The sequence below is a fragment of the Lycium ferocissimum genome, chromosome 6 (genome assembly GCF_029784015.1).
Source record: "Lycium ferocissimum isolate CSIRO_LF1 chromosome 6, AGI_CSIRO_Lferr_CH_V1, whole genome shotgun sequence".
Taxonomy (NCBI): Eukaryota; Viridiplantae; Streptophyta; class Magnoliopsida; order Solanales; family Solanaceae; genus Lycium; species Lycium ferocissimum.
In genome coordinates this window covers 49,064,588-49,090,347 of record NC_081347.1, presented here as the reverse complement: position 1 = coordinate 49,090,347, position 25,760 = coordinate 49,064,588, and the positions used below count along the sequence as shown (strand labels likewise).

The following is a 25,760-nucleotide window of genomic DNA, read 5'->3' as shown; positions in this document are numbered from 1 at the left end:
AGTAATTGTTTTGGGCGAAGAAGAGAAATAAGAACACCTTTCTAGGTTTTTGATGTTATTCGGAGTTACTTCTTTCTAAAAGATATTTTGGCAGTACACTTTCTGTTCTTTTGCAAGTATATATAGTTTTGTATAGCTATCAAAATCAAAGTTGGAAGTGGAAAGGATTGGAAAAAAGGAAACTTGTGGAAAAGTGGATATTTAGAATTAAACTACTGGTAAATTTACCCGTGTAATAAACACAATTAAATTTTTAAAACATTTGCAGGCTTATATATAATGAATTCAGATACTACCTCTCTTTTTGTGAGAATGAAAAGGCCTAAAAATAGCACATATTAATGTTAATTCATAAAATTACTTTACGTAGGACACATACTTCTATATAATTTATAGTTAATTATATTTAATGAAGCTTACTGGAATTTTATCTAATTGAGAAAAGAAATATTTTAAAAATTAAAAAAACAAAATTTCATCTTAAAACTGTTAATTACCCAAAACACATTTAAATTACTATTAGATATATTTGAGAAGATGAAATTCTATATAAATAACTTTTGGATTAGCAACAAAAATCACCAGGGGAACACCACCTCTTACCCTTGCAACACAAATTTCAAGACATGTGTGCCAAAGTCTTGTTCTTGGAGGTATTATTTTGTGTTGTAAATAAACAAAGCAAAATACAAAATAAGAAACAAAAGGTATTTATATATTAGTAAATAATTTTAAAAATTACAATAAAACATAGAGATGGATTGGAAAGAAAATAGGCGAAGATTACCTTGATGAAAGCTTCATCATTCATATTCGTACTTATTTTTTCACGACAATGTGAGCCTTTCTCATGTCTTCCGTGATTTTCTTGAATACGTTCTCCGATCTTTCTTTAATTTTTTAAATTCTTCTGTAAAATTGCCTCTACTCAAAGCACAAAGAGTTGAGATTACATGACTATCAAACTTCTCTTCTCACGTATATTTTTGCCATTATTCCAAGCAAAACTACAAATGACTATGCATAATTAAAATAATGTAACATACATATAAAGATACAAACTTCATAAATAAACTGGAGCTTCTGGTTGAAAGAATTACACTAAAAAGGACTACTAAAACCCGATGTTGGAGCAATTTGGCACATCAAATTAAACTTTATAATTTTCTCGACTCTTCCTCCTTAATTAGTCCCCGCATGGAAGTTGCAGCATGAAATCAGCTTCATCATCACTCATATAAATTCTAAGCAAATGTTCTGTTTAATTGCATATAAATCCTCTCACATAGCTAGCCATTTTCTGCAATCAAATTGAGGAGACTGCATGCCCAAAACAATTATGCACATTCAGCTTCAATATTAGAAATATAATCTAGAGCCTCATGAGATAGCTCGCTTAGGATATATATGGCAAGAGTTGTGAATGCTAGAGATACTTCCGATACAACAAATATAATTAGGAGAAGCTCCAGGGTGAGAATGAAAAATAAAAGACTTGGTGATTACATTGTGGATAAAGGCTAATAGCAGTCGTGCTATACACGTGAGAAGTGAAATTAGCAGTCAAAAAAAGAGCACTCACGTACTCAGTTGGGCATCATGGAAGTTGTGGACTCTCTGATTATCCTCATCTCCTTTATGCACTTTTCTATTCCTATCATCTCTTCTTCTTGTTTGTCTATGTTTTCTAGTATAATTGCATTCTAGTTGTTTCATTGAACAATCTCAAGTTGTAATCTTTCCTTACTGATTGCACCCTGTCCACCTCTTGATCTTCCTGTTGGTGAAGTGAATTTCATTATGAGTGATGAGATATCTTGACCTGATACTTTATTATAATCCTTCAGTTGTCTCATGATAAGTTTGATAGAATGCTTGTTGATGGAAGAAAAGAGTGCTATGTCATCAGCATGCACAAATGGTTCACTTGGGGATCATTTCTACTCATATTGAAACCAATGAAATCCTTTTTGTTGTTCAGATGATTAAGAACTTTAGTGAGAACTTCAGCCCCAATGATAAACAATGTAGGGGAGAGGGGATCTCCTTGTTTTAACCCTCTAGATGAGTAAAAGAAATCATGTCTAGAATCATTAACAATTACATAATACCAATTGTCAGATATGAGTCTATAGATGAGTTCAATGAAATACTCTCTAAATCTTATTTTCCCCAGGACAGACATCAGAAATACGCAAGATACCTTGTCATAGGCTTTTGGCATATCCAGCTTCATAACCAAGTTACCTTGATCCTTACCACCTTTGATACCATGTACTATCTCCTGTGTTAGGAGAATGTTCTCAGTGATTAGCCTCCCTTTGATAAATCCTGACTGATTTTCAGAAATTAACTTAGGTAGAATAGGTGCAAGTCTTATAGTGATAATCTTAGATAGGATCTTGTTGGTGAATTTGCTCAGGCTAATAGGCCTGATTTGAGAGAATTGATCTGGGGCCTTCACTTTAGGAATCATGACCAATCAGGTGTGAGTAAAAAATCTGGATAGATTAGCACCAGTGTAAAAAGATTTCACATAGTCCAATATATTTGGGTTTATTATACTCCATGCAACTTGAAAGAAGTGCCCATTATGCCCATCAGGACCAGTATAAAGTCCATGGAAAATATAACATTCTTCACCTCCTCCTCAGTAGGATCAACGTCCAGAGCATCATTGTCTTAATCAATAACCATATAGTGCTCATGAACCTCAGAAAATCATTAGTAACTCTATCTTCATCATTATGAGTAAACAAGTTACTGAAATGATCAATAGCAGCTTGGGAAATTTGGTTAGTACTGTCCATCCAGCTGTCGTTGTCTTTGATTTTAAGAATTTGAGCTTGTCTTCTTCTTTTTCTTCCTCTAATGACACTGTAAAAATACTTAGAATTAGTATGACCTTCCTCTTCTCATTTGACTTTAGATTTTTGCCTCAGAATAGATTTTTGAAGCATAAGCCATTTGATGTAATCAACTTAAGCTTTATGAAGAAGGATTCTACTGCCATCAGAGCTATCATTTTCATATTGCTCTTCTATCTGCTTGGTATGTTTTTCCATTTGTTTTATTGTTTCAAAGACATCCCCTATATTATCTTTTGACAATTTACTGAGAGCTTTTGATAATGTTTTAAGCTTATTTTTAACCATCCACATAAAATTTCCTTGAAAATCATTATCCCAAGCTTTCTTGACAACATCCATGAATCCTTCTCGTTCTTCTAGAAGTTAAAAATTTAAAGTACTTGATGAAAGATTGATCCTCCTGCCCACATTGTAGTAGCAATAAGTTGTGGTCAGAACCAGTCTTAGAAGGTGACCAATTCTGGTTGCAGGGAATTTATCAGAACATGCATCATTAATAATCACCCTATCAAGTCTTTTGCATATCCTCCGTCTTCTTCTTCTTCTTCTTCTTCTTCTTCTTCTTCTTCTTCTATTGCACCAGGTAAAGGGATTACCAGTCAAATGAGTCTATGAAGTCCAGACTTTTGGAAAGAGTATGAGGGACTCCTCCCTTCTTTTCATCAGCATTCAAAATGGTGTTGAAGTCCCCAAAGACTGCCCAAGGACCATCTACCATGCTATGAATTGCCTTGAGGCTTCTCCAAAGTCTCATTCTTCTACTAGAATTACTCTTTGCATAAAGAGTTGTAACCCAAATAAAGTCATAGAAACCAACTTTATTATCTTTAAAAGTTAGTTGTTGTCTGTGATGAACAATAAGATTGCATTTCAAGGAATCATTCCAGAAACACTAGATCTTATTGTTGATATTGGAAATAGCATGTTCAAAACCTAGAAGGGTTCTGAACTCCTCAATTTGTACTGGAAGGAGTAAAGTTATTATAATGCAGTAAAGTTAATTTTGTAAAGTTTGACAAGACTTAAAAGCCTATCAAAAGCTCCTTTGTACCTCATACCTCTAATGTTCCATATGATTGCCTTAATCATTGAGAACTATTGATGTTGATGAGCTTTAATCTCTGATTTGTCATGAAGAATGCATGCTTTACTGTTATAACCTACTTGTTCCCTTTTTTTCTTGTGTTTCTTACCCTTGGAGATAAACCTTTTTTTGTCAGTGATTTCCTTTAGTGCTTGGCTATAGGATCCATTGGTTCCTTGAGGATGGATGTAGCTCCCTGTTTTTGATCACTTTCCAGTGGTTCATCATTTAATTCCTCCACTATACTTATCATTTCTATGTTATTGGTGTGAGTTTGTTCCATTTGTTATATGGTTTCCATTCTCCAATGTCCAAAATCCCCTACAAGTTTCTCACTCATTTCCTTGAAATTATCATTTCCACAAAGAGTTACATGCAACTCAGAGCCAGAGGAATCATCATTCAGGTTTGTCCTACTCTGAGAGTTGGTTTGCCCTTCCTTGTTGTTTTCCTAATTGTTGTCATTGCTATTTGTCTCCATATCCTTACTAGAATTCAACTTCTCCTTATCCTTATGATTAGTGCTTTTCTCAGTGTTCTGCTTTGGCATTTTTCCTTTTCCTCCCTTTCTACCTTTAATGCTCCTCTATTTCCATATCTTGTTCTTTATGGCCTGAATAGATTTTGAAATAGTATCATTCTTTTTCTTCTTCTTCTTTTTTGACTTTCTTTTTGTTGATGGGAATCTGCTGATGCATCTCCTGATTACTGACCTGATGTATCTCCTCAGGAATGGGATTAATTTCATTGTTATCATTTTCATTCTCCTCATTTTGTTCTGCAAACATCTTCTATCTTCTTTTAAGCTTTTTCTTTTCCTCTTCTAGTTCTGTTCATTTGTTCCTTGGTGTTATTATTGTTTCTATATTCCTCACCCTTCACCTGTTCTCCAGTTGCATCTCTTTGAAATTTTTCTTGCTTGTTTTTGTTCTTTTGTTGTTGGTTAGACTTCACATATCTGACCATGGAATTTCAACTTCAATCCACTTCCTATTATCAGTACCAGTTGATGATTTCTTAACAACATTAGTGTTGTTAGGAATAGCAGGTTCCTTCTTAATTCTGACCATTCTTGACAGGCTCTTTGTTTCCATTCTTGACAGAGGCATTAAAAACCTTAGTGTGGTATTAGTATTGTCATCTGCAGGGGCAACATTGGACTTATTGACAATATCACTAATCTCATTTGTATTAGTAGCCTCAATATTGTTTTTAGAATCATTTTCCTGGTTCTTCAACTCCTTTACTTTCTCCAATGCTCTACACTGAAGAGTTGAATGGCCCAAGAGTTTACAATGGCTACAATACTTGGGAACCCCTTCATATTCAAGCTTTTGTACAAAACCTTTCACGGGACTCTTAGGGTCTTCAATACCAATCCAAATGCGTTCAATGTTAGGCCTGGTTCGAATGAACTTGTCAATAATCGTGTACCTACATTCCTCCATCATTACCCCGTAGAAATCAGAAGCTTTGAAAATCACAACAGCCATGCTGTTGTGGGAATTAATGAGAGCTTTAACATTTGGGTCCCCAAATCTGGATACTTAGGACTTGGTTTCGTAGGAACAGCAATTGCAGATGCATAATTGCGTTTTGAATCAATTATTTCCATGGATATGTTCGCCAGATCTTGAGTTTCATGAATCCCCATTGGACGTGTCGGAGGAGGGCCATCTGGCATGCACATAGGGTGGTGTGTGAGCACCAGACTCGTTGAGAGGGGAAAAACTGATTGTTATTTAGCCGTTGGTGTTATATATGGAGAGATTTATTTAGCGCGAGAATTTTTTAGTGTCAAACCTGGTTAATCTCTAGTTACCCTTAATGACTCTACTATATTGACATGGTTTGTCGTAGAGTACATATAGATGTGCTAAAGAGGTGGGCTGAGTAAAACTTGGGCGGGTCAAAAAAGAGTAAAATCAATAAAAGGCTACAACCCAATGGTGTCAATGTTTTCTTGGTCAAGATCAATCAAATAACGAGTCATAATCCAACTTGCCAATAAGACACAACCTCCCAACGGTGTCAATGTTTGCTTGGTCAAGATCAATCAAATAATGAGTCATAATCCAACTTGCCAATAAGACACAGCCTCTTCTCTTTTTCTGTTTGCACTTTGTAAAAAAATAAAATAATAGTTAATGTAGTTTTCTTAAATTATTAGCTTAAGTTATTCCGGAGTTGCATAATTCCCAATCTCCAATTTTTTTGTATGTTTGAGTTGCATTTTGATATGCCAGGTTGCACTGTTTTGACTCAATAGTTTGATCGCTCATGATTTGAGTTCATCACGTGGGACCAAGTCAACAAATGCGTCAGAATCCAACCCGTTAAAAATTGAACGAGTTCGGCGGGTTAGTATAAATTGGTTAATTTTTCTGCTTGTAGTTAAAAAAAATACTAGTGGTACTTTTGGTACGTTACATATTTTTAGCCATTTTATCATTTTTTTTTTGTGTGTGTTAAATTTTGTGCCTGATGAAGCACTGTCTTGTGAAATGATGCGAACGCAATTACAATTGGTTAACATGATCTCTTTATTTCCTCAATTTTATAACTTCCCTCTATATTTAGAAGCTTTTTCATACTTTAATTACAAAAAGAAAGATATAAGTGGAAGTAAAACAACTAAAGTGGAAAGATTCAAAACTGGAAATGTTGTCAGGAGTTCCCCTATCACAAGGAACCAAAAACTGACATCACAAAAACCTCAAACCCCCTATATCAATGATTAATGTCCTTAATTGGAATATAAGGGGAATGAAATCTCAGGCTTCTACTGTGAGACTAAAGTACATGATTGATAACCTCAAAATATCTCTAGTAGTCATTCAAGAACCTTTTGTTAAGGAGTCTAAAATTGATAATTACAAGTATATACTTGGCATGGAAGGGTGTCATGCTAATACTAGAAACAAAATATGGATTTTCTGGAAACAGAACCTGGAGTGCAATATTTATGCTACTGAAGATCAGATGGTGACTTGTAAAATTTCTCATAATTCTATCCAAAAAGAGTTTCTACTATCAGTTGTATATGCTAAATCAAAAGCTAGTGGTAGAGAAGATCTATGGGGCTATATGAGGACCATTGCTTCTGTCATTGATTTACCATGGCTGTATGTGGAGATTTCAACTGTATCTTAGCCTGTGAAGAAAAACTAGGTGGAAAGGATCATAGACTTACCAAAAGTATTCCATTCATTGAATGTCTACAGGATTGTGATCTTAGAGATGTGGGATACACTGGTGATTGTTTTACTTGGTCTAATGAAAGGAAGGAACAAAATGTTATATGGAAAAGATTGGATAGAATGGTGATCAATAATGATTGGGATGACTATTTCTCCAAAACTAGTGCTCTGATCCCTGTCCTCCCCTGATATCCTTTGGAAATGAACAGAGTAATCATATGAAATATTTCAGATTTCTTAATTTTTGGGCTGATCTGGAAGATTTTCAGGAGATTGTTAAAACAAATTGGGTGCCACCTACTAAGGGTAACATTTTTTGGGAGGTGCAACAAAAACTAAAGGGCACCAGTAGAGCTCTAAGTGTTTGGTCTAGAACCAAGGTGGGGGACATTTTTATGAGGGTACAACAGCTTGAAGAAAAGGTTGTCCAATTTGAAGAATTCTGGGAATCTATTGGATAGAATGAATCTTAATAGAACAAAGGCTGAGTTGATTCTATATCATAAACATGTTGATACATTTTGGAGGCAGAAAACTAATCTCAAATGGCATATGAAGGGTGATGAAAACACCAAATATTTCCACTCTATTGTTAAAGGGAGAAGGAAATTCTTACAAATTCACAGGCTTAAGGTTGATGAGCAGTGGGTAGAAGGTGATGAAGATATAGGCAAGGCTGTAGTGAAATTTTATCAGAATTTGTTTTCACAAGGCAATACCAATGTTGAAATGGATAGTTTGGAGCACATCCCCAGAGTCATTACTGAATATGATAATGAGATGCTCATGACTACACCTACTTTGGAGGAAGTTAAAAGTGCTGTGTTTGATACTAATCCTAACAGTGCAGCTGGTCCAGATGGTTATGGTGGACTATTTTTCTAGAAAGCTTGGGATATAGTGGGATCTGATGTTTTTGAACTGGTTAAAGCTGTTTTCAGTGGCAAACAGATCCCTAAATATTTTACTAATACTTGTTTGGTTCTTCTCCCTAAAGTTGATTTCCCTAAAAAAAAATTCAGAATTTAGACCAATTAGTCATAGCAATGTCACTCAAATAATTATTTCAAAAGTTTTAAATGCTAGACTGGCTTCTATTATTCCCAGGATTATTTCTAACAATCAATGTGGTTTTGTGCAGGGAAGATCCATTAGGGAAAATGTGCTTTTGGCACAAGAAATAATTCATGAGATCAAGCACCCTATAAAAGGAGGAAATGCTTTTTAAAAAAAAAAAATTGATATGAACAAAGCATATGATAGGAAGTCTTGGTATTTCATATGTGCTGTGATGAGAAAGATGGGTTTTGATGAAGCATGGATACATATAATTTGGAATTTGATGTCCAACATGTGGTACACAGTAATAGTAAATAGAAAGAGACATGGATTCTTCAAATCTCATAGAGGGGTTAAACAAGGAGAACCCATCTCACCATCTCTTTTTATAATAGCTGCTGAAGCACTTACTAGAATGCTTAATAATTTGTATAATAATGATAGGTTCAAAGGTTTCTATATGTTACCAAATGGACCTAAGATCAATCATCTATCCTATGCTGATGATTTGATTATCTTTTGTGCAAGGAAAACTAAAACCTTGAAGCTTATTATGGAATGCTTGGAGAAATATGAGAAGAACTCTGGCCAACAGATCAATAAAACTAAAAGTTGTTTCTTAATGAATGATAAGACTTCCTCAAAAAGAGCTGAAATTGTCACTGGATCTTACAGGTTAGGAAAGAGGAATTTCCAATAACATATCTTGGATGTCCTCTATTCACATGCATGAAGAAGATTCAATATTTCACAGACAGTGCTACAAATTTTTTGAAAAGACTTAGCTCTTGGAATTACAAGAGATTATCACTAGGAGGCAAGGTCATTCTGGTAAAGCATGTCCTATGTGCTATGCCGGTTCATCTTTTATCAATATGTCAACCTCCTAAAGGAATTTTTAAACAAATTGAAAGAATTTTTACTAATTTCTTATGGGGCAATGACGATAGACATAACAAATATCATTGGGTCAAATTGCCTACATTATGTGCTCCAACTCTGGAAGGAGGTATAGAAATCTGACATCTACATGAGATCTCTAATAGCTTTGCAGCAAAAATTTGGTGGCAATTCAGAACAAAGCAATCATGTGGGCTGATTTCATGAAAGCAAAATACTCCAGAAGAATACATCCAGTTGCTAGGAAATAGAGGTATGCTCATTCTCATAATTGGAGAAGGATGATGAAGATTAAAAACAAGGTGGATCATCTCATACTTTGGAAAATTCATTCTGGCAACTCAAATTTTTGGTGGGACAACTGGACTGGTCTTGGCAAATTGGCCCAGCTTGGGAGATGTTCTACATCTATAAGAGGTCAGGTATCTGATTATATTGAGGACGGTAGGTGGAACACCAATAAATTGCTAACTGTTTTACCTAATAATGTGGTGTCCTATGTTCTTGGAATTACAATTAACTCTCCTGATCTACTCGACCAACCTGTTTGGACAGAAAATGTAGATGGGAGATTTACGTGTAAGTCAGCATGGAACATCATTAGAGAGGTCCATAACACTTTTATGTTCAATAGGATGTTATGGCATAAACAGAACCCTTTTAAAGTTTCTTTTTTTTATATAGAGAGTTTTTTAAAAAAAATTGCAGTTGATTTGAATATGGGGAGATTTTGATTAAATCTTCCTTCTATATGTTCTTGTGTAGTACTAACTTTAAACAGGAGAATGAGAACCATTTATTTTTGGAGGGTATGATCAGCAAGAAGATACGGCAACATTTCAATCGATTCTTTGGAGTTAGGTTGACCAGTAGCACTCTAAGGCAACATTTTGTGGCCTGCTGGATGGTTAAAGGTAGCAATCATATTCACAATATGGCTATACATATGCTGCCTTGTTTAATTGTATGGCACATCTGGAAGGCTAGATGTAAAACCAGGTTTGAAGACCTTAAGATGTCAACTCAAAGGATTATTCAAGGGATAAACCATCAGCTGAATCTAATTCTTCACAAGAATTTCAACAATATTCCTCCATTCCTTCATTAGGAACATCTGTATGGCATAATTGAATCAGCTAAGCAACAAATATCTTTGGTTTCTGTCAAGTGGAGCTTCCCTATACAAGGTTTTGTGAAGTTAAATACTGATGGATGTTCAAAAGGAAATCCAGGCCCTTGTGGAGGGGGAGGTGTGATCAGAGGAGTTGAAGGAAATCTGATAGTTGCTTTTGGAGGAAATCTGGGCTTCAATTCTAACAACTATGCTGAAACTATGGCTTTGAAGATTGGTTTTGAATGGTGTATTAACAATGGCATTAAAAATCTTGAAGTTGAATGTGACTCTAAACTGTTGGTGGATTGGATCTTAGAGGTATATCAACCCCCTTGGAATCTGGTGGATTGTATTGTAAGGATTAAGGACATGTTGAAACTGCTTGAGATTTGGAAAATTCATTACTGCCTTAGAGAAGGCAATAGAGTGGCTGACTCTCTGGCTAACTGGGGCTTGAACAACAAGGAGATTAACTGGATGGTTTCGTTTCAACAACTTCCAAAGCAGACAAGGGGAGAGATTAAACTAGATAAATGTCAAATGCCATCTATTAGAGTAAATACTAGAAAAAACTCTTTTGTTATAGATAAGAACATGCATAGAATGTATTGTTTTGATGTTCCTTGAGTATGCATACTGTGTACAGGAGGTATAATAACTCCTCGCTAACAATTTTTTGAGAGCTTAATAGAAATCCTGCCTTTTTGTGAATGGAGCTTGTTCCATTCGGCAGGTCCAGGGAGTTACAACTCCTCTGTTTTGTTTTGACTGATTAATAAAAGATGCATCTTCTCCAATGGAGTTGGATGAAATTGATGAAAAAAAGAAAAGAAGTGGAAGTAAAAACAAACAGCTCTAGCATATATTTTTAACCATCCCACCAGATTTACCAAGTGTTGATGAACGTACTAGAAATGTTTTTATTTACAACCTCATTCCAAGTAGCTCAGTTGCATCAGCAGAAAAGTTAAAACAAGTACTGCCACTAAAAAGAAGAAATAAAATAGAAAGCCAATCAGCAATTTTCATTGATGTATAAAAGGACTTCCTTTCTGAACCTTTTTCTAATTTTCATTGAGCAGGCATAAATTCTTTATGATCTTCGGCAAACCTCACTCCTCCTTTACCTGTGTGGATTAAAATCATAACTTCATAAGACGTCTCGCGGAGGCTAATTGCAAACCTTGAATGAGACGATAAATCAAATAACAAAGAAAAGTATATTAAAAGAGACATAGTACTTTTGTATGGCTTGATCAATTGACTTATGAGAAAAAATGTAAAAGAAAAATTAAATTAACAAGAGAACAAAACTCTCTCCCTAAACAAAACTCTCTAATCCTAATTAAAAGACTACATTGTGGATGCTATTATATTGTTGTATGAGAAAAAAAAGATCTTCAATTTGTAAAAGTCCAAAACTTTTCTTCTATAAAAAGATTAATCAAATATGGACGAGACCTTTTCCACCAAGAAAAGTAATTTTAATTATGATAGAAAATCAGATCAAACCGTGGCATTACCTTCATGTCTATCGTCGAATGGCATAGAACTGGTGGGAATATTTGGATCTCCATGTGATGCAGCCACTTTAGAAGTTGGAATTCTCTTATCAATACCATATTCTATGTCATGACCTTCTCTAGGATGGATGTCATGGCTATGTTTAGTCTCCCTATGTTTTGGTTGATGATGACCCTGACTTCTTTTGTTACAAATCCGACCAATTAAGCAAGCAAGAACAGATATAACCAAAACAACAGCGAGAATAATGAAAACTGTGCCAAATGATCCGTTTGAATGAGAAGAAGATTGACTAATTGGGGTGTCTTTAGGCTGAACAGGCATATTGTTAGGATTATTAGGAAAACCTTGAACTGGCTGCTGTTGTTGAGACATTTTCTTGGGATAGATTTTGATTGGAACAGCTAACAAGGTGGAAAATATATGTTGGCTAATTAATGGCTTGGTTAGAATTTTAGGCTAGAATCTTGTGTGTTCTTTGTGTGAAACCAAAGGAAGATATAGGATAAGTAATGGAAGGAAGTAATTAGCTAGCTTGGAGAACATATGTTGGATGTTTGCATACTAAGGTATGAATCTTTGTTGGTTAAAGGGGTTTTTTTAAATTAGACAAAAGGAGGAGTGCTTTCTTTAATAAGGAGACAACTATATAAAGATATTCTTGACATCCTTTACAAAAGTAATAGGTGGACGACTATTTAAGTTAATTATTCTTTTTTTTAATAGATTTGTATTCTCAAGGCCACAAGTGCCTTCCAATAGCTTTTTTCATTTTTTACTGTTATAGTATGAGTTGCTGGTAAAAAATACATCTGCACTAATTACCTTTCTGCGAGTTTCACATTCTAACTGTCAGTTACATTGTTCCTTTTTCCTACATGAACATAACTATCACAATCTACGTTTAGTATATTAATATGTCATATACACACTTTACGGTTCTTGCGATAGATTGACTAAAGAGAAGCTTGATTGAGGTTTAGATAAATAATCAGAGACAAATTACTGGATAATAAAATTCAATGACTTGTTGAAATCGAGAAAGACGTGTGTCGTTGGAAAACTTTACACACTCCACACAAGATTACCAGTAAATCATTAGACAAAGATATAAATCTACAAAAATAGTAAGGACACTTACATTGATCCAGGGTACGAATCGATTGAAGGAAGTCGTGATCTTCTAAGTCTTGTTACTTTCTTTATAGTATTTCTCTTAATGAGACATATAGGAAAATAATTGGTAACAGACTTAGAGAACACAATCAATATATACAATTGTGAGGCAACACTTCAGAGGTAGGCTTTCAGAAGAGGTGTAACCTTTAGACTTCAGAGGCAGCCTTTCAGAAGAGGCGTAGCTTTTTAGTTATGAATCCATCAATTATAACTGAAAAGTTAATTAGGTCTTCAAATATAAAATCCAAACCTTATAAAATAATATTTATAAATAGCTCATAAAATAACACTTTATTAGATCAGAAAAATGAACTTTAATTGATAGCAGATATATGTACAATTAAATTAAATATATAGTCCACTAAATAGAAAGTTTCCAACACGTATCACTTTGGTGAAGTTTCCAGAGTTTCCACGATTTGGTATCATAAACGGTGAAGGGCTAGTGTTTTTTTCTGAGTGGCTTTACGAATAAAATTTATTAGTCCAATTAATTTGAATTTATATCAAATAAATTAATGTAGGAATAAAGTACTCCTTGTCAAGAGGTCAAAAGGCAAAAGGGAAAAAAATATGATAATGTGAAATGTGGAAAGCTAGTATGGGTCTGTTTGAAATTTGAAAAAAAATTCAAATCGTTTTCCCATGCATAAAACATTGTAATCGAACTAATAACAAGGAGATGCTTTGCTTTGATTCTCCTCTTTATTCTTTGCTTTTGGAAAGTAAAACGTATACTGTATGATCTTGCTTGAGGTGGGGTCGTAGGTTTCCCCAATGATTAGACCATTAGTATACTTGTTGTACACACTTTACACATTCATAATTCTACTTTAGAGAAATAGAAAAGAAAACTAGAAAGATTAGGAAAAAGGAAGAAGAATAAGAATAGGCATCATTTTATTACTCCTTTTCTCTATTTCATTTTCTTTCTTTTTGTAAGGATTCCTTTGATGAACCTCTTCTTTTTAATTCTCTTCAATATTATATATGCATAATTGAAATGCCAGGTGTATTGCTATAACTCATGCATTAGAAAGGTTTAAGAATTTTTTTCCATCTTCAATCTATTACTCTATAAACCGTTCCCGAGAATTAAAGAATCTGTAGAAATTGAGGTACAAAAATATCATATACCATCTAATCGTGTTTTAAAAGGTGTAAATGTTCTGTAACAATCCAATTCTTAATTTTAAGTTTTAACGCTTCTTTTTAGGATTTGAGACTTTGTACGTACAAGTCAAATATCATTTGGGACTTGTTTGAGGTTCGGGTTGGAATCCGAGAAGCTCGGTATTATATCCCGTGTTTTCGTGCGTTAGCAAGCGTGCAAGTTAGACGATATAAGTAGCGAAAAACGAAGTTATCCCCAAACTTATAGGTGGTTAGAATGATAGTATGGATATGCCGTAAGGATTAAAAGTTAAACGTATCGAAGAAAATAAGTTTGTCGAGGTTCAACATTTATTTTGAATGAAATACGGTCCAAGCTATAATACCCCGTATTTTCGAACTAGGAATTGAACCGTCCAACATGATCAAATTTACCCGAACCCGCAAGAATAAGTCGTGTTCAAGTATGTAGATCAAGAGCTTAGTATATAAAAGGATGAAGTCCGAAATGATTTAGGACTTAAAAGTGTGACGACGATGGTTGGAAATAATATTTTCTGTATGCCAAAAAAAGAGGCTATGGACTAGTTCTAACTTCTATACCACATGATAATGATAATGAGTATATGAAATGTGTTGAAAATGATAATTATTTAAGTGAATCGAGATCAAGAAATTAATTAAGATTATTGGATAAATATTACGTGGACAACAATTTTTGATCATAGATGATGAACAAGATTTGGACTTACAAGCTGCCACGTGGCAATGTCTAGATCAAAGGACGGGATTATGTCATGACCCAAATCACTAGTCGTGCGGGCACCTACCCTTGCCCACCTGGTAGGCGAACCCATCCCTTAATCATCTATCCAAAATATAATATAATAAATAAAAGCAATAGAAGTCTAAATCATAGATAGATATAAGTGCGGAATCTAAATACAACCCCCAGATCTGGTCTGAATCATACAAAAGCATCTACGTAAAATGTCTAGAAATACAAGTCCAAAAAGTGTAAATGTCTGTCTAAATGGAAATAAGTAAAGACAGAAGATAGAGGAGTCTCCGGGCAGCGGGCTCGTCAGATGCTCACCCTGGACACTCGAACGCTGGGCCTCGAGATCACTCGCAAGGGGTAGAAGTGAAGCCTCTCACGAACTCTGCACTAAGAAAAAGAGTACAGCAAGGTAGTTTTAGTACAAACTCTATGTACTGGTAGGTATCATAGGCCGACAACAGTTAGATAACATATATAAAGAAAGGACCTGAAGATAGACATGCTCGCAATCAAGTACAATCACAACACAGTCCAAGAATCAAGTAATGCAAGTGATAGGAATATCAAAACAGAATCAATGTAATGTATGAATGAAGTAGTGAGTGCATATGCAATGCAATGATATGCATTGGCCAAATGTCTGTCTCCATACACACATGCTACAGACGGATTGCCTCCACGTCTCGATAGTCATGACCCATGGGGGACCCGCGAAGTCTATGTACTAGTCACTCCGTACAAAACCCAGAGAGGACTTTCACAACACCAACCACTCCGCACACAGCCCAGAGGTAGTTCCATATCAGTAGCCATTCCGCACACAGCCCAGAGATGACTACTATATTAAGTCTGTCCGAAGAATCTCGGATGTTTTCTTCTCACTTATCATCATCAGCACCAATCACAGGTAATATCAATGTATCAGGGAAATGAGGATGAATGCAATGCATAATAACAATATCAAGTGAAATCATATCAATCCCAATTGTGCCACACATGGACACGTATCACAATATCAATATCAAATCAATCTCTTTCTTCTATCCCTGATAATGTCAAGATAAGTGAGAGACAACCGTATCACAACCACAATATGTCAACTAAGTAACGAGTCCAAGATCACGCAAATGGCAACAAGCCCACAAATCAACAACAATACCAACCTAAGTAATCCATCCCAGCTTCATACCCGAAGGCGTAACATGCTTTCTCTGTCAATAACTAACTCTACATATGCTTCGTTAACCGGAGTCTAACCAAATGTAAGCCCTAACCTACCTCACTACCAAGTTGGAGCCACAAACGATCAAATCTGAGCCTTGCCCTTCCGAAGAGCCTCCAAATACTCAAAGTATAGCCATTATCAAATTCTATGTTAGAAACGAGAAACGACGGTACCCATATTGCTATACATTCGTTCGAATCAAAATCGACTACGTAAAAGAGGGAGAATGAACCCACAAGGGTAAAACGGGTATTTCAAAGATGAAATTGGTAAACCAATGTTCTAGAAGTTCAATTCTACTCTCCAATTGCTAATTTAGCTCAAGTGTTGATCAATTTCATCATTCAAGGCGAAACCCCCAATTTAGGCATAAATCCTAGCTTTTCCATATTTCAATTTCTCAACTAAAAATGGAAGATTCAAGCTTATTAGTTGCTAATTCATGAAATTTCATGCTTAGATTAGTCAAATCCATCAATTAATCTCGTATTGAAAGACTAAAATTCACATAATAAAGTAAAGATCAAAACTCATTTTCTTCCTTTAGATTTCTAGATTACCACCATTAATTCAAACTTAGGAAAGGTAAATAATGAAAAGCAAGGTTGGAGAGACTTACCCCAAGAAGAATCCACCTAGAACCACTTCAAATCGCCTAAAAGATACTTAGGAAAATTAATTTTGGGAATGGGAAATGAAGGGTTACACTTAGCATTAAATAACTTTCTGAATCAGCATTTTCCGCCGCAGCCAAAATGGTCCGCTCCAGCGGTTTACTTCTGCCATAGCGCGTCCGCTCTAGCGGAATACCGTCCGCTGGAGCGGACTCCCAAAGAATACCTTCACTCGCGTCAGCGGACCGGCCTTGCCGAGGCGGGTCAGCTGTGGTGCACCCAGTCTCGCTGGGGCGAGACATCAGACACCAGCAAATTTTTGGTTTTTCACCAGGTTCTTCCCAAAATCTGACAATCACCCGAGACCTCCCAGATATGAACCAGACATGTAAACATACATAAAAACACGATACGGACTCACTCGTGGTCTCGAAATTCCCAACGGAGATCTATTTGACCGGGTCAACACCCAATAGCCAAAAATCAACTTTCCAACTAATAACCAAAATCGCTCCCGAGTGCCTTGAGAACTGAATTGAACATCCCACTAAGTTATAATCGACCCTCCGAACTTCACGGAATCGGCGGATTTCCGAAAAAGGTTTGTTTACCCAAAAGTCAACTATTGGTCAATCATTTTTCACATTAAGGTTCTATTTTTCATAAGTCATCATAAAACTCGCCCGATTACCTCGGGAACTGTGCCACCCATCCTCGCGGATCAAAATCGTACTAACAAGACTCGAAAAAGGGTCAACGGGGTAAATGGGTCTAAAACACTATAACGACTAAACAGGTCGTTACAGATTAATTAGTCATAATTGACTTGATGTGTCAAAAAGCACCTAATGTGCATAAATGACACTTGGAAGTGTGTCACATTAAAGCTTGTATCTAACCATTTATCATTTGCTACAACACATTTTAGATAGTCCAAAATGTTTGGTATAAGACCACTTTTGATAAACCCAAATCCTAGAGCTAATGTTCACAAAGAACATATATTTTCAGCAACGTTTTTTTTTTTTTTTTTTTTTTTTTTAATGAAAATGTAACAATCTTGGTCTTAGAAATTTTTCCTAGGCAACAAAGTGCGTTGGAAACGTGATTTTCCTCTTAGACAGCAGTGTGAGTTCCTCAATTCAGAGAGATTGAGGTATGTAAAGCTTTTTCCTATCTTCGTCTATAAGACTTATGAGTATTCTACATATATTCTACGGATAGAATTCATGAATCGGCAATCGTAAGTCGAATATAAATTGTTGTAGTCTACTGGGCTGTATTGAAGTGGTGTGTATGATGTATCATGGTTAGAATTGATGAAATTGATATAGTTGTGGTTGCTTTTGCTGCTTTGAGCTTGAGGAAAGTGAATGAAATAGGGGAGATGCTGTCCGATTCATTATAAAACGAGCTTGTCGCTCGATATATGTAATATACTAGTATTTACTTAGCTTAACGAGAGTATCACCATTATTATAGGTTGAGGCGCTAGACTACTGCGTTGGTTGGGTTGTCAATAAGACCAACAAAGGTATGTAAAGGCTATTCCCTTTCTTTGTTTTGGCATGAATCCTCAACCGAGCGAGTCCTGAATAAGAGCACAAAGAAGTGCCTCCACAAAGATCTCATCTCTATATTGTTCTTGATAGCTTCATAGTAGTTTCCCTTGTCGGGAGTTTACCTTCAGACTAGCATGGTTGCTTATATAGTTAGTAGTTAGAAAAGATGATTGTAGAGTTCATAGAAGTATGCACTTGCCTACGGGGCTATCTATTCACATGTTGCCTTCAGGCCTATACAAATGCGCGCTTGCCTTTGGGGCTACATAGAGTGCCTTCGGAGCTATACATTTGCCTGCCGGGGACGCTGTGTTCATGCCCGTAGGTTCAGATAGGCAGTTGGAGGGACCGCATCAGTAAACTTGCCGAGTACTAACTAGTGTGGTAAGCTCCATGTCATTCAGAGTTACCAGGTCCAGAGTTTTGTGTATACACAGATGATGGGTAGGCCGGGGCCCAGTCCCGACCATAGTACACTTGTCATTCTTTAGAGGCTTGTAGACTATCTTGTATGTCCAGTAGTGTTAGTATGGCCTTGTCGGCCGCATAGCGATACTTATGTTATATATGACGGGATGATCCCACTTTGGTTAAGTTGATTGTTGTTTACAAACATTTTAGTGTATGACCTTGTCGGCCTAAGTTACGATACCACGCTTATAGATCGACTTCCTTGGCCTAAGCTATTCATTGAGACACTGGTTGTACAAGCTATAGATTGGTATGCTAGGGCCTAGTGAGGCACCGGGTGCCGGCCACGCCTCCCCAGGTTTGGGGCGTGACACTCGGATGGATTTAAACCAAAAAACAGTACCCATTTCAACGGTGCAAATATTTTATTGTTTTCTTGGTGTTGGTGCAGACCTCGCCATCACGAAAAAGACTCACTGGACAACTCTTTGTTGTAGCCCGTTGTTGATCGAAATGAAGGATGACTGACAATATAACTAGGACAGTTTTGGGGGATTCGAGTTATTTTACCATTTTTGGGTATTGGGACCTCGACTTAGTGCGATTCAAAGGGAAAAATCTACCATCAATGTTTGAGTAAGTGATTTTAACTTGATTTGATTATTGAATTAAACGCCTTAATAATGGAACCTAGAAATAGAAATCGGAGAATTTTGTAGGTTTAAGAGAGTGAAATATGAGATTTGATCGTCGATTTGAGTTTGGATTGAAAATCTAGTTATAGTACTCATAGAGTTATGGGTAGCCCGAAAATGGGTTTGAGGTTTGACCACGGGATCCGGGTTGAAGTTTTGAGACTGCCTTTGACTTTGATCTTGTCTAAAAATATGAATGATATCAACATATTCGTCTAACCTCGTGGACTTTCTTCTCAATAGATTGAGGTCATGCGGTTTCGGGGCGAGGAACGACGATTCATGAAGGTTAATAATATATCTTCTGACCGAAGTAAGTTGAGCGCTTCAACCTTAGTGAGGGATTTTCCCCAAATAGACTTTGTCATATGTATATTATATATGTATATGATGTTCTGTATATGTGAGGTGACGATCATATATTGAAAAGTAGGGTTACTAATGCTATACGCGGTAGAGGGTGTTTGTTGACATACTTGCTTTATGTGTTCCTTCCGTGCCCATGACTATCTGTAGGATCCTATCATTGCTGCTAGTATAATATAATGTTATAAGCATGATATTCGTGGTAGTGTAACATTATGAAAGTACATAGGATGCCAAATTACATGATTTAAACTTCTAAGTCATGCACTGTATGTTTGTCTAATTATTTGCATTCTTACCTAGTATGTGTTTTGTGCCGATGAGTTTGGTGTGTGTGATCCACGACTTGGGTGTCAGTGGATAAAGCGTGTGCATAAATTAACAGTGATGGTAGTACATAAAAGATGTCTATGCATAATAACAGATATGTGTCTGTTTGAGGAGCAGCTTAATTAACTTCTAATGTGTACTTCTACCAAAGCTTTACCAACAATTGTCAACATCACTAAAAGATCATGACTAGGGCCTTTTATTTGCTTCATTATATAAATAGTAAACAGAAGCATGAGAAGAATATTGTCAATTGAAGAGTCAAGAATTTACATATTTGTTGGCACTCTTTAGAAGGCTAATTAATTTGGAATTCACCTATGTGGTCGCTCTAATATGCGGCAAGTTTTAAATTTTCGGCGGTGGCTTTGGAGGTATATTTCATGCCTAACATTTTAAATTTTACTCGAAGTGCTTAAAATATTTTATATAATAATTTCTTTTCTATAATCTAAATTTAATGACTCACTATGTTGGGTTTAAATTTTGACTCACGAACTTTTTGTTCCAAAGTGAGAAGCTTTTGTTAATTGGTGTAATCAGTTAATAGTGTATGAATATATGGTACGTGATGCAGAATTAGTTAATCTTTGAACACTACCATTTAGCTAAATTTGTGAATATCAAAAAGGAGAAAGCAGTATACTTCAACATCAACCTAGAATTCAACCAAACCACACCAAGTAACAAGGAACCATATATATGCAGTAGATTTTCCGTAACTCCTAGCCACTTACTGGAAACAAAGCAAAGAGAAAAGAAAGCAAATAAGTCAAGTACGCTAATGGGAATGATAATTCAAGAAGTCCTTTTCTTGCTATACTGTGTCTTCATTCTTCTTGGGAATTATTCAACAGGTTCCATGATAATCCTTCTCTTCTAATTTCAATACTATATTTTCAAGGACTTAAGATATTCTGACGGTGTAAATACTTTTTATATTAATTATTGGTGTATTATAATATGTTATAGCTAGCAGGTTATTTACTCTATATGAATAATTACCAGCAGTAGTAATTATTTTAGAGTTTAACTAATATCCATCGATGATTTAAATAAATTTTACACTATCGGGTAATTTTTACCTGTAGTAGCAGGTAACTTGTCTTATTTTCAAAAGTAAAAATTTCAGAATTATCTGCAGATATATTTTGGATCACCTAAAAATAATGTAAATATTTACTTATACTGTCAATGTAAAATGGACTTTTTTTCACTTTTGGTGTGTCGACCAAAATTATTTACGGGCACTAGTCAAAATATACAAAATGCATATACTGATTATGTATATTTAGGTATGCAGTATGTATATTGTATATATATTTATGTATACAGTATGTATATTTATATTTAATATACAAAACATATACATTTGCTGGATATTATTTTTTAGGCGGCCCAAAAATTTAATTAGCCCTAAAATCATAATATTGAATAATGTGAACTTTTCAGTACACAGAAGTTAAACTCTCTTTTCAATTCTATGTATCCAACAATTCCATAACCTTTGGATTTCCTTGTAGTTGAAGCATCAATTGGAGTTTGTTATGGTCGTGTCGGTACAAATCTCCCACCAATTTCAGAAGCTATCAATCTCATAAAATCAAATGGCATTTCAAGAATTAGGCTATTTAATCCAGATCCAGAAGCATTACAACCATTTTATGGAACTGGAATTGAGCTCTTGATTGGAGTTCCCAATGAAATCCTACCTACCCTAGCCAATAATCCAGTGACAACCTCCATTGAATGGCTTCAATCAAACATTTTTGCTCATGTTTCCCCTAATCAAGTTAAATATTTAGTAGTTGGCAATGAAATATTCCTTAAAGATCCATATTACTCCCCTTATATAGTTCCTACAATTACAAAACTTTTCCAAGCTCTTCAAACATTAAGCCTAGCTACAACCATTAAGCTTTCTTCTTCCCATGCATCTACCATACTTTCCAATTCATACCCTCCATCATCTTCAACTTTTGATTCTAATATCAAACCATTTCTTCTTCCTTTATTACAATTCCTACATGACACCGGATCACCATTAATGGTGAACGTGTACCCCTTTTTCTCGTACATTAATAATCCAAAGTATGTTTCTTTGGACCATGCACTATTTAGGTCATCATATGTGGAATATGACCAGAACTTGGCTTATGACAACATGTTTGATGCTTCCATTGATGCATTTGTTTATGCCATGGAGAAGGAAGGATTTGAGGGCATTCCTGTGATGGTCACGGAGACCGGGTGGCCAACTGCTGGAATTGATGGTGCGAGCATTGACAATGCCTTTACTTATAATGAGAATATTGTGAGAAAAGCTTTGAACAATGTGGGTACGCCTAAAAGACCTGGAGTTGGCTTAGACATTTTTTTGTTTGATCTGTTTGATGAGAATGGAAAGAGTGGAGAGGAGTTTGAGAGGCACTTTGGTATTTTTGGAGATAATGGAATTAAGGCCTATGACATTAGGTTCAACTAGAGTAAGATATATATGTGTGAAAAAATAGAGTGAAATTTTCTCTCATTGATTCTCTAGGTCTGGGTAAATTAATATTTTTTAGGTGTGGTGGTTACTGCATATTCTAATTTATCTCTGTTATTGGTAAAACCTATACGATTATGATCAGACATCAGAGTGAACATATACATACAATCTGACTTTTCTATAATGACGTAATTTGTCCGGAGTTTTTTTTATTGTTATAGTGAATGGTTGGTATACACCTATAATCATTTGACGTTTAGATCTTAATTGTTTGTTCTAGACAAAAACTCATGCAAAAGGTCATTTTCCCAAACACTTTATGTTATAAAAGAAAAAAGTATCTAAATTTAAAATCTCAAAAGATATTCATGTATTATTAATTAATTTTCGTAAAGCTAATCAATATTAGTAAATCCAACTACAAAGATTTAAACTCTCTAAAGCACATACGTATTTTAAAACTAACTGAAAATTGAAAATTTGCAAGTTTAATGGAGAAATTTATACTTTTGTACCTTGTTTCACAGACTCCAGTCGCTTCGTGGAAATATAACTCTTGAATTAGCAAAGATTTTCGTCCAAATAACTTTCAGCAGAACGGTATCCGATAACGTTTCCTTGAAGGCAGTTTAAGAGCTTAATAACTGAATCTTCTATCTCAACCCAAGAAGAATAATTAGCATTAATAAAGTGAAAGGAAAAATCAATCAATATTTGTGTAGAGTTGTTATAGAGAGATAATTTTATAAAGAGTGTATCAATAAAATGATAGTTGCTAGTATTATAGGTAAAAGGTTTTTATAGCAAAATAACTTTTCTTTTGGTACAAAAAATAAAAAAATCGGAGGAAGGCATAAAACATATCCTACTATCTGTAAAGCCCATAAATTTCAAGATTTAATTCGGACTAATTTTGAACGTAAACGAAGTTATTCGAGTGAATCCGAGGTTCGTGGGGCCCACACAAGAGCGTATGAGAATAATTTTTAAATCAAAGAAGTATCCCTTGAATTCTAGGACCAACGCTGTACCGTTCATCATTTGGAGTTATACCCGATTTAGTGAACAAAACGTTTTAGGAAATGCGCGCAGATTTGAGCTTGAGCACAAACTAAGAGAGTCGCTGCCAACAGTTGTGCATATTTTAACTTGAGCGCAGAATTGCAGCGCCAATTTGCACTTGAGCGCAAAATTGCTGCGCACGAGCTACAGTGCACGCTGGCCTAGGTTAGAATTAAAAAAAGGAAGGGAAGAAAGAAATTGGTTTCATTTTTCAAAGAGGACACATTTTCTCTCAACCCCAAGTCATTCAAGATTTCTCCTACTTACCAAAGTAAGTTTCTAGATCCTTTAGAGTTAAATGACTACTCCCAAACAAGATTAATCTTGAAATCACTAGTTTTTCATCAAGAATTCAAGGGAAATGTCTTCTCTTCAAAGCCAGGATTTCGCAATCATGGTACACTCTGCAACCCGCTTTCTACTGTGATTCTTAGGAGAGACTATTCATGGTATTCATTCATAGAAATTACCATGAAGAACCTATAATAACAATGTGTTAGAATAAATCACGGGGCAAGAACAACATTGCGTACCTTTTAGCGCAGTGGAAATCATTGAACTTGCCACCAAAAGAATTTCCTCAAGTCGAACTTCGATTCTCTAGGAAACAAAGTTAATATCCACGAACTAGATGTCTTTCTTGTTGCTGTGTGTGTTTGTTGGGAAGAATCTTAGAGATCAATATCTCTATTGAAGAAGAAAGAACTTTTTTTTTGTTTGTCATGGAGAAGTTATTATCCAGACAAGTTACGTGAACTGCCTTTTTTAATATCTCACATCTCACACTCTTTTTCTCTATTTTAATAGTAGTAGTATTAAGAAGTTAAATAACTTCCCTGGAGTTTTAAGAAGTTAAATAACTTCCCCGGTAACTTTCTCATCTTTATCTTCTACAAACAGGTCGGGTCAGTTCACATGGGCGACCCACGACCCAATATCCAACATCTCCCACTTCACACATGGTGGACTAGACCCTAACTATTACCATGTTGATAACACACGTAATTCATATAGACAAATAGTTCGTGCGACCTACGAGCATCAAGAGCTATACCTTTTAAGGTTTTACAAGAGCTCTATGCAGGAATCCAGTCACATGCGGAAAGAATTCACTACTAACATGAGGATCTTATTACTCGCAATACCCTGGACATCATTCGCTACTTCAGTAGCTAGTTATCCGATTCCTCATCCTCAAAAGAGGCGAACTCGAGTTCATGTATAACTTTATTCACAATTACACTTGTTACCCCTATGGTAAGCATAATGGTCGACCTGTGAATACAAGTTATATTATTAATCTTAGTTGTCTTCCCTTTCTACTCGAAATTATCCATCCCAGATCAACTGCTTTCCTAGACATACACTGCATTGCCGAATCACTCATAGCTATTTGGGAAATGCGAAAGTAGCAACACTGATCTGTACTTCAAAAAATAGTAAAAGGTCAAAGGGTATTCCAATGGAAAGTCAATATTACTTTCTGGGCCTCACACAATGAAAAAGCAGGGATACATTCCCCATTAACCCATTGGTCGCTAAACACACGTGGTATGAAACACGTGTTACGGTGTTCTCACCTTATATTGGCGCGCGTGTCTCATTATTTTACTCATTCAACACCGCACAAATCTTGGTCTAGACACCTCCAGATGTCTAACCTGAGTTTTTCTCTTCAATGATCCTCAAATTCATCTTCTTAGAGAAACTCATATCTGGCTTACAAACAAGTCATAACATGGTGGTGGAATTCATCCCTTCACATTCCTCAATGTAAGAGGCGATTGCTCGTGTGAGAGAGCTCGTGACTTGTTCGACACACTTATATCCTTCAGTAGGATATCATCACATGCATATAGAATATCAACATATCAACATAATCTCAATCATAATTCATCGATAAGTATATTTTACAACACATAAATTTCAACATATCTTTCACAAACCTAGAGCCATAACATGTTTCTCAAATATGTCTCTAGATATTGATTTTGTAAGAGGATCAACTATCATCTTTGCATAGGAATATATTGCAATGTTATTTCTCCACTTGCCATGATGTCTCACGAAGTTATATGTACTTGAAACAATTTGTTTGTATTATGATACTTAGGATCCTCTGTATATGTAATAGCCTTTTGACTATCATTATATAAAATCATGGAACCCTGAGAATTCTT

General features: G+C 35.5%; 4 protein-coding genes across 4 annotated transcripts in view; 1 reads left to right on the top strand and 3 right to left on the bottom strand.

Moving 5' to 3' along the window:
- Positions 1 to 1,856, bottom strand: part of LOC132061356 (serine/threonine-protein kinase STY13-like) — a 7,088-nt gene extending 5,232 nt beyond the window's left edge. The window contains exon 1 of the mRNA XM_059454191.1: positions 1,748 to 1,856. Coding sequence (XP_059310174.1) covers positions 1,748 to 1,856 — 109 coding nt within the window. The remainder of the gene's footprint in view (positions 1 to 1,747) is intronic.
- A 41-nt stretch (positions 1,857 to 1,897) lies between these two features.
- On the bottom strand, positions 1,898 to 4,742 carry LOC132061355 (uncharacterized). The gene is made up of 5 exons (XM_059454190.1): positions 4,668 to 4,742; positions 3,309 to 3,330; positions 3,008 to 3,226; positions 2,566 to 2,681; positions 1,898 to 2,458 (listed from the first exon to the last, which is right to left on the bottom strand). Exons 1-5 carry the CDS (start codon positions 4,740 to 4,742, stop codon positions 1,898 to 1,900), a joined length of 993 nt encoding a protein of 330 aa, XP_059310173.1.
- Positions 4,743 to 11,067: 6,325 nt separating this feature from the next.
- On the bottom strand, positions 11,068 to 12,368 carry LOC132059750 (uncharacterized). The gene is made up of 2 exons (XM_059452509.1): positions 11,751 to 12,368; positions 11,068 to 11,354 (listed from the first exon to the last, which is right to left on the bottom strand). The coding sequence occupies exons 1-2, from the start codon at positions 12,124 to 12,126 to the stop codon at positions 11,299 to 11,301; spliced, it is 432 nt and encodes a 143-aa protein (XP_059308492.1). The 5' UTR covers positions 12,127 to 12,368; the 3' UTR covers positions 11,068 to 11,298.
- Positions 12,369 to 17,969: 5,601 nt separating this feature from the next.
- Positions 17,970 to 22,632, top strand: LOC132061354 (glucan endo-1,3-beta-glucosidase-like). The gene is made up of 3 exons (XM_059454189.1): positions 17,970 to 18,032; positions 18,146 to 18,197; positions 21,551 to 22,632. Exons 1-3 carry the CDS (start codon positions 17,970 to 17,972, stop codon positions 22,510 to 22,512), a joined length of 1,077 nt encoding a protein of 358 aa, XP_059310172.1. The 3' UTR covers positions 22,513 to 22,632.
- Positions 22,633 to 25,760: the final 3,128 nt, after the last annotated feature.

Excerpts from the sequence above, each read along its gene's own strand:
- LOC132061354 (XM_059454189.1), top strand. The coding sequence starts at position 17,970 with ATGGTTAGAATTGATGAAATTGATATAGTTGTGGTTGCTTTTGCTGCT. Across the intron at positions 18,033-18,145 it reads CTGCTTTGAGCTTGAGGAAA|GTTGAGGCGCTAGACTACTG; the intron begins GTGAATGAAATA and ends CCATTATTATAG. Across the intron at positions 18,198-21,550 it reads TGTCAATAAGACCAACAAAG|TTGAAGCATCAATTGGAGTT; the intron begins GTATGTAAAGGC and ends ATTTCCTTGTAG.
- LOC132061355 (XM_059454190.1), bottom strand. The coding sequence starts at position 4,742 with ATGTTTGCAGAACAAAATGAGGAGAATGAAAATGATAACAATGAAATT. Across the intron at positions 3,227-3,308 it reads TTGGTCACCTTCTAAGACTG|AAGAACGAGAAGGATTCATG; the intron begins GTTCTGACCACA and ends TTTAACTTCTAG. Across the intron at positions 2,682-3,007 it reads AAATGATAGCTCTGATGGCA|ACAATGATGCTCTGGACGTT; the intron begins GTAGAATCCTTC and ends TTATTGATTAAG.
- LOC132059750 (XM_059452509.1), bottom strand. The coding sequence starts at position 12,126 with ATGTCTCAACAACAGCAGCCAGTTCAAGGTTTTCCTAATAATCCTAAC. Across the intron at positions 11,355-11,750 it reads ATTCGACGATAGACATGAAG|GTAAAGGAGGAGTGAGGTTT; the intron begins GTAATGCCACGG and ends TAATCCACACAG.